The sequence below is a fragment of the Silene latifolia genome, chromosome X (genome assembly GCF_048544455.1).
Source record: "Silene latifolia isolate original U9 population chromosome X, ASM4854445v1, whole genome shotgun sequence".
Classification (NCBI taxonomy): Eukaryota; Viridiplantae; Streptophyta; class Magnoliopsida; order Caryophyllales; family Caryophyllaceae; genus Silene; species Silene latifolia.
The window spans coordinates 320412249-320420936 of NC_133537.1; the positions used below are offsets into that span (position 1 = coordinate 320412249).

The following is an 8688-nucleotide window of genomic DNA, read 5'->3' on the forward strand; positions in this document are numbered from 1 at the left end:
GGTGACAATGGGAGCAATGATAATGTTATCGTTGTATTTATTAATTTATATTGTCTTACCGTTGTTTAAGATTTCCTACTCAGCATTAGTTGACATGGTTGATTTCTTTTCTCTATCTTAAAACCACTTCTGATGATCCATATGATGTTTTCTTGTCATATTGCGGAGCAGATTGATTTACAGGTGGGTTGATATTTGATATTGCCTTGGAAAGCGTGATGGGGTCGGACGGATCACTTGGACGGCTAGCGTCATTCACCACAATTTATTTTTTATTCTACTTGGTGAATAAACGTAGTTATCAGTTGTACTTTACATTTATTGTTTCGTTTGAAAGACCTTTTTTTTTTAATCGACTTAAATAGCCATTCCTTTTTAATAAAGTACTTCAGTTGTTGTCTTACGATATGTACTACCCCGGGCAACCGAGATAGTAACAACCCTATTTATTTGAGAATGTCTAGTTAAGACTTTTAAATAAATGGGGGTCTTACATATGTGGATTCCCTCTTTGTGGACATCATTGCCCTTGTCAGCATGCCAAAGGGGTTCACCACACCAACAATGGCGATGTATGATGGAACAGAGGATCCGCTGGAGCACATCAACCGTTACAAACAGAAAATGATGGTGGTTGCAGCAACAGGGACTGAAAAGGAGGCATGTATGTGCAAAGGATTCAGTTCCACCTTGTCAGGAGCCGCACTCCAGTGGTTCTTTAACCTTCCAACAAATCTATTTCCAGCTTCGCAGGGTTAGTGAACGTTTTCAATCAGCAGTTCAGAAGCAGTCGCAAGCCAGAAAAATTATCTAGTGATCTATACCGGATCGTCCAGAGGTTCGAGGAGTCCACCAGGGATTATCTCGCCAGATTCAATGTGGAAAAAATATCTATCTCTAGGTGCCACCCTACAACGGCAGTCAACGCCTTTAGAAGGGGACTACATCGCGACTCTGATTTGTACAAGGATCTCACTAAGCATCCAAGTGCCACCTTTGAGGAAGTCAAGCAAATGGCAGAGGCTACTTACCTAGAGGAGGATGAGGATAAAAGGGACCTGTATGGAACAGAGTCGTCCAGCAAAAAAATCACAATAGAGAAAAAGAATGAAAGAGCCAAACCCTACAGCAAGAACATAGTGAACAAAGTCTCAGGAGAAACAGAGAGCACCGAGGCTCCACCTAAGCTCAGCGAGTATGGGTTCACCACTGGACTTGTCGGGGTAATGAAGGCAATCAGGGAGCTAGGGCAGAGGGCCAGGTGGCCCAAGAAGCCTACCCCCAGGGAGAACGACAGAAGAGATGCCAGCAAAAGGTGTGAATACCACAACGATATTGGCCACAATACAGAATATTGTGTAGTACTACGAAAGGAAGTGAACCACCTCTACAGTGCTGGATGCTTGGATCACCTGCTCCCCAAGGGGGCTAAATATGGAAAGGCCAATACTGCTGACCAGGCCCAACCATCCCCACCTCCACCTTACTCAAAGGTCGTGAGCGTCATCATAGGGGGGTCGAAGATATGTGGTCTCACTTATTGAGCAGCAAAGCGCCATGCAACCGAGACTAAATGAGATAAACCAGAGTTCTCCCTCAGGTTCAGCAGACAGGATCTACCAGCAATCTCATTCGACGAGGCAGACGTACCTGATGAGGCAGAACACCACCATGACGCCTTGATCATTACCCTTTCTATAGGGAATTGCCTTGTTAAAAAGATATTGGTAGATACAGGAAGCTCTGTGAATCTGATAATGCTGGAAACCTTGAAGAACATGGGGTTTAGCGAGAAAGACCTGATGCAGAAGGCAGTACCCTTGGTAGGCTTCAGTGGAAAAACTAAACAGTCCCTTGGAGAAATAGTGATACCTACCTTTGCAGGGGGTATGAACAAGCAGGTACGGTACTTGGTCATTGATGGTCCGTCAACTTATAACGTGATAATTAGCAGGCCTTGAATCCATTAAATGAAAGCGGTACCATCAATGTACCATCAGAGCCTGAAGTTCCCTACACCCTAGGGGGTACAACAGATACGAGGAGATCAAAATGTAGCCCAGGATTGCTACAAGAACGCTCTGAAAACCACTACAGCTGGTCCAGCATAGCAATTACAGAAACTGTGCGTCCAGATGGAGTATATCGCACCTCCCCAGGAGGAACTTGACGAAGTAAACCTGGACCCACAGTTTCCAGCAAGAAAAGTGCTGGTGGGAGCTGATTGTGCACGTAACATCCGTGAGCAGATAATTGAATTTCTACGTACTAACATGGATTGTTTCGCCTGGTCCCATAGCGACATTGTTTTGTGTGGATTTTGCGCAAGGTGAAATCAGGTCAGGGTAGATTTGAGTAGGGTTAACTAGCTCTATATGGTCTGTTAGTCAGGTCGTCAGGGTCAAATATAGTGCTATAAATATAATAAAAACAACAATAATAAAACAAAGAATTTTGTACGTGGAAATCCCTTGAATGGGAAAAAACCACGGGCACCAAACTAGGGGAGGATTTCACTATATAATTGCGAGAATTAAAGTATTTTTTTTTTGGTTACATTTGGGAGAATTAAAGTATGATAATGACAATGTTTGTAATATTTCTCTAAGTGTTGTGTACGTAGAAGTATGCCTTGTCTTGTGATGATGATCTCCAAATGTTCTCCAAATATTCCTTATATAAGCTCTAGCTGAACGGCTGCCTGATGTTGGAATTAATGCGGATTATTCTCCTTAATTGCCCGTAATAATTGGCAATATTATTCCCTTAATTATTGCATTTACTGCGACATCTTCCCATTCAATGCTGCGTGTATATTCCTTTTATAACATGAGTTTTTGGTCTGATATCGTCCTGATATTTTGACCGTTGTCCTCTCCATGGCCTGTCGCCTATCTTCATGTGTCCTGATAGCCTGACGTCCTGACAGCCTGATAGTCAGGTTAAGATGAAATACTGATCAGGGACGTCTGCAGATTTCCAGGCCTAACAGACATGATTGGCATAGATCCAAGTGTAATTACACACCGGTTAAATGTAGACCCCAGCTTTCCTCCAGTCCAGCAGAAAAGGCGGAAATTCGCTCCTTAAAGGAACGAGGTGATAAACCAGGAGGTAGACAACCTCCTGGCAGCAGGCAAGATCAGGGAAGTTAACTACCCAAAATGGCTCTCAAATGTTGTGGTTGTACCAAAGAACAACAACAAGTGGAGATTATGTGTTGATTTCATAGATCTTAACAAAGCTTGCCCAAAAGACCCGTTCCCCCTACCGCACATTGATTCCATGGTAGACGCTACAGAAGGGCATGCGCTACTTACCTTCCTTGACGTCTGGAGTGGGTACAACCAGATAAAAATGGAGCCTAAGGATCAGGAGAAAACAGCCTTCAGATCTGACAGAGGCTTGTACTGCTACAATTTGATGCCCTTTGGCCTCAAGAATGCTGATTTCACCTATCAGCGCCTGGTGAAGAGAATGTTCAAGGAAGAGATAGGGAGAACAATGGAAGTCTACATTGACGATATGGTAGTCAAATCCGCGAAGGCAGAACAACATATGTCCCACCTGGAGAATACCTTCTCGATCCTTAGAAAATGCCATATGAAGCTGAACCCCCTGAAATGCACTTTTGGAGTCTCCTATGAAAAATTACTGGGGTACTTGGTGACGTAAAGAGGGATATAGGCCAGAATAGAGCAAATTAAAGCAGTACTTCAGTTAGAATCTCCTTAGAAACCAAAGGACGTGCAGAGGCTCACAGGTCGGGTAGCAGCCCTAAAACAGTTCATATAAAGATCCTCAGACAGGTGCCGATATTCTATAACATCCTGAGGATGAGCCAGAAGTTTGAGTTGACGCAGGAGCATGAAAAGGCGTTTAGGGAGCTCAAGCAATACCTGAGCACCCCTCCTCTTCTCTCCAAGCCAGAACAGAGAGAACCGCTGTACTTGTATCTATCAGTGACAGAGGCGGCTGTAAGCGCTGTACTGGTACGAGAGCACGAGGGTATGCAGAAACCAGTATACTATATAAGCAAGTCTCTGTTACCTTCAGAGACCAAGTACACATCTCTAGAAAAACTCGTTTTAGCACTTGTTACTGCTTCGTACAAATTGCGTCCCTATTTCGAGTCACATACAATTTCAGTCGTGACCAACTACCCCCTAAGAACCATAATGAGGAAACCCGAACTGTCAGGGAGAATGGTTAAGTGGTATGTCCACCTGAGTGGGTACGACCTGAAATTTGAACCTTGAGCAGCCATAAAGTTCCAAGCCCTAGCTGACTTTGTGTCAGACTTTAGTCCCACCCTTCAATAACAACCCGACAGTGAAATCTTGACCCGGAGTGAGGCTAAAGGGAAGCAGGTATGGGAGTTACATGTTGATGGGGCATCTAATACGAAAGGAGTAGGGGTAGGGCCGGTCCTGAAATCACCTCAGGGGGAACAGATAATACAGGCAGTACGGTGTTAGTTCAAAGCAACGAATAACGAGGCTGAATACGAGGCCCTAATCTTAGGACTCCAATTAGCCTTAGAATTGCAAATCAACCACATCAAGGTGTATAGTGACTCCTAACTGATCATAAACCACGTGAATAACGTATACACGGCCAGGGATCCAAAAATGATAGCCTACCTGGAGGTGGCGGAGGAGCTCACACTCCGCTTTGCCTCCTTCCACATCCAGCAGATACCAAGGGATCAGAATGTTGAAGCGGATGCTCTTGCCACCCTTGGAGCAACCTTCACTCCAGGGGCAGTGGGTACTATGCCACTCATACATGTCATGAAACCTGCCATACATCATAATGAACAGTAGAACGCCAGTAAGGCTGCAACCACCGAGTGGACATACGAAGCAGGGATACTGTGTACTGCCACACCCCAAGAAGAGACTGATTATTGGCGTAAGCCTTACATTAATTGGCTACGTGATGAGGTATTACCACCTGACCAGAAAGACGCCAAGAGGTTCAAAATGAAATCCTGCAGATTCGTAATCATTGATGGTATCCTATTTAAGAAGTCCTTGGCAGGACCCTATCTTAGGTGCTTGAGCATACAGGTGGCACAGGCAGTAATGTGGAAAAAATTATCCAGTGATCTATACCGGATCGTCCAGAGGTTCGAGGAGTCCACCAGGGATTATCTCGCCAGATTCAATGTGGAAAAAATATCTATCCCTAGGTGCGAACCTAAAACAGCAGTCAACGCCTTTAGAAGGGGACTGCATCGCGACTCTGATTTGTATAAGGATCTCACCAAGCATCCATGTGCCACCTTTGAGGAAGTCAAGCAAATGGCAGAGGCTACTTACCTAGAAGAGGATGAGGATAAAAGGGACCTGTATGGAACAGAGTCGTCCAGCAGAAAAATCACAACAGAGAAAAAGAATGAAAGAGCTAAACCCTACAGCAAGAACATAGTGAACAAAGTCTCAGGAGAAACAGAGAGCACCGAGGCTCCACCTAAGCTCAGCGAGTATGGGTTCACCACTGGACTTGTCGGGGTAATGAAGGCAATCAGGGAGCTAGGGCAGAGGGCCAGGTGGCCCAAGAAGCCTACCCCCAGAGAGAACGACAGAAGAGATGCCAGCAAAAGGTGTGAATACCACAACGATATTGGCCACAATACAGAAGATTGTGTAGTACTACGAAAGGAAGTGAAGCACCTCTACAGTGCTGGATGCTTGGATCACCTGCTCCCCAAGGGGGATCAATATGGAAAGGTCAATACTGCTGACCAGGCCCAACCATCCCCACCTCCATCTTACTCAAAGGCCGTGAGCGTCATCACAGGGAGTTCGGAGATATGTGGTCTCACTTATTCAGCAGCAAAGCGCCATGCAACCGAGACTAAAGGAGATAAACCAGAGTTCTCCCTCAGGGTCAGCAGACAAGATCTACCAGCAATCTCATTTGACGAGGCAGACGTACCTGATGAGGCAGAACACCACCATGACGCCTTGATCATTACCCTTTCTATAGGGAATTACCTTGTTAAAAAGATATTGGTAGATACAGGAAGCTCTGTGAATCTGATAATGCTGGAAACCTTGAAGAACATGGGGTTTAGCAAGAAAGACCTGGTGCAGAAGGCAGTACCCTTGGTAGGCTTCAGGGGAAAAACTAAATAGTCCCTTGGAGAAATAGTGATACCTACCTTTGCAGGGGGTATGAACAAACAGGTAGGGTACTTGGTCATTGATGGTCCGTCAACTTATAACGTGATAATTAGCAGGCCTTAGATCCATTAAATGAAAGCGGTACCATCAACGTACCATCAGAGCCTGAAGTTCCCTACACCCTAGGGGGTACAAGAGATACGGGGAGATCAAAATGTAGCTCGGGATTGCTACAAGAACGCTCTGAAACCCACTACAGCTGGTCCAGCATAGCAATTACAGAAACTGTGCATCCAGATGGAGTATATCGCACCTCCCCAGGAGGAACTTGACGAAGTAAACCTGGACCAACAGTTTCCAGCAAGAATAGTGCTGGTGGGAGCTGATTGTGCACGTAACATCCGTGAGCAGATAATTGAATTTCTACGTACTAACATGGATTGTTTCGCCTGGTCCCATAGCGACATGATTGGCATAGATCCAAGTGTAATTACGCACCGGTTAAATGTAGACCCCAGCTTTCCTCCAGTCCAGCAGAAAAGGTGGAAATTCGCTCCTGAAAGGAACGAGGTGATAAACCAGGAGGTAGACAACCTCCTGGCAGCAGGCAAGATCAGGGAAGTTAACTACCCAAAATGGCTCTCAAATGTTGTGGTTGTACCAAAGAAGAACAACAAGTGGAGAGTATGTGTTGATTTCATAGATCTTAACAAAGCTTGCCCAAAAGACCAGTTCCTCCTACCGAACATTGATTCCATGGTAGACGCTACAGAAGGGGATGAGCTACTTACCTTCCTTGACGCCTAGAGTGGGTACAACCAGATAAAAATGGACCCTAAGGATCAGGAGAAAACAGCCTTATGATCTGACAGAGGCTTGTACTGCTACAATGTGATGCCCTATAGCCTCAAGAATGCTGGTTCCACCTATCAGCGCCTGGTGAACAGAATGTTCAAGGAGGAGATAGGGAGAACAATGGAAGTCTACATTGACGATATGGTAGTCAAATCCGAGAAGGCAGAACAACATATGTCCCACCTGGAGAATACCTTCTCGATCCTTAGAAAATGCCATATGAAGCTGAACCCCCTGAAATCCACTTTTGGAGTCTCCTCTGGAAAATTCCTGGGGTACTTGGTGACGTAAAGAGGGATATAGGCCAGCACAGAGCAAATCAAAGCAGTACTTCAGTTAGAATCTCCTCAAAAACCAAAGGACGTACAGAGGCACACAGGTCGGGTAGCAGCCCTAAAACGGTTCATATAAAGATCCTCAGACAGGTGCCGATTGTTCTACAACATCCCGAGGTAGAGCCAGAAGTTTGAGTGGATGCAGGAGCATAAAAAGGCGTTTAGGGAGCTCAAGCAATACCTGAGCACCCCTCCTCTTCTCTCCAAGCCAGAACAGAGAGAACCGCTGTACTTGTATCTATCAGTGACAGAGGCGATTGTAAGCGCTGTACTGGTACGAGAGCACGAAGGTATGCAGAAACCAGTATACTATATAAGCAAGTCTATGTTACCTTCAGAGACCAAGTACACATCTCTAGAAAAACTCGTTTTAGCACTTGTTACTGCTTCGTACAAATTGCGTCCCTATTTCGAGTCACATACAATTTCAGTCGTGACCAACTACCCCCTAAGAACCATAATGAGGAAACCCGAACTGTCAGGGAGAATGGTTAAGTGGTATGTCCACCTGAGTGGGTACGACCTGAAATTTGAACCCTGAGCAGCCATAAAGTCCCAAGCCCTAGCTGACTTTGTGTCAGACTTTACTCCCACCCTTCAAGAACAACCCACATCGAAATATTGACCCTAAGTGAGGCTTAAGGGAAGCAGGTATGGGAGTTACATGTTGATGGGGCATCCAATACGAAGGGAGCAGGGGTACGGTCGGTCCTGAAATCACCTCAGGGGTAACAGATAATACAGGCAGTACGGTTTGAGTTCAAAGCAACGAGTAACGAGGCTGAATACGAGGCCCTAATCTTAGGAATCCAATTAGCCTTAGAATTGCAAATCAACCGCATCGAGGTGTATAGTGACTCCTAACTGATCGTAAACCACGTGAATAACGTATACACGGTCAGGGATCCAAAAATGATAGCCTACCTGGAGGTGGCGGAGGAGCTCACACTCCGCTTTGCCTCCTTCCACATCCAGCAGATACCAAGGGATCAGAATGTTGAAGCGGATGCTCTTGCCACCCTTGGAGCAACCTTCACTCCAGGGACAGTGGTTACTATGCCATTCATACATGTCATGAAACCTGCCATACGTCATAATGAACAGTAGAATGCCAGTAAGGCTGCAACCACCCAGTGGACATACGAAGCAGGGATACTGTGTACTGCCACACCCCAAGAATAGACTGATGATTGGCGTAAGCCTTACATTAATTGGCTATATGATGAGGTATTACCACATGACCAGAAAGACGCCAGGAGCTTCAAAATGAAATCCTCCAGATTCGTAATCATTGATGGTATCCTATTTAGGAAGTCCTTGGCAGGACCCTGTGTAAGGTGCTTGAGCATACATGAGGCCAGGCAGTA

The 8688-nt window shown here is 45.5% G+C and overlaps 1 protein-coding gene across 1 annotated transcript; it reads left to right on the top strand.

The window, feature by feature from the left end:
* Positions 1-564: 564 nt before the first annotated feature.
* LOC141620663 (uncharacterized) lies at positions 565-3155 on the top strand. The gene is made up of 5 exons (XM_074437475.1): positions 565-664; positions 754-1493; positions 1614-1901; positions 1955-2140; positions 2964-3155. The coding sequence occupies exons 1-5, from the start codon at positions 565-567 to the stop codon at positions 3153-3155; spliced, it is 1506 nt and encodes a 501-aa protein (XP_074293576.1).
* Positions 3156-8688: the final 5533 nt, after the last annotated feature.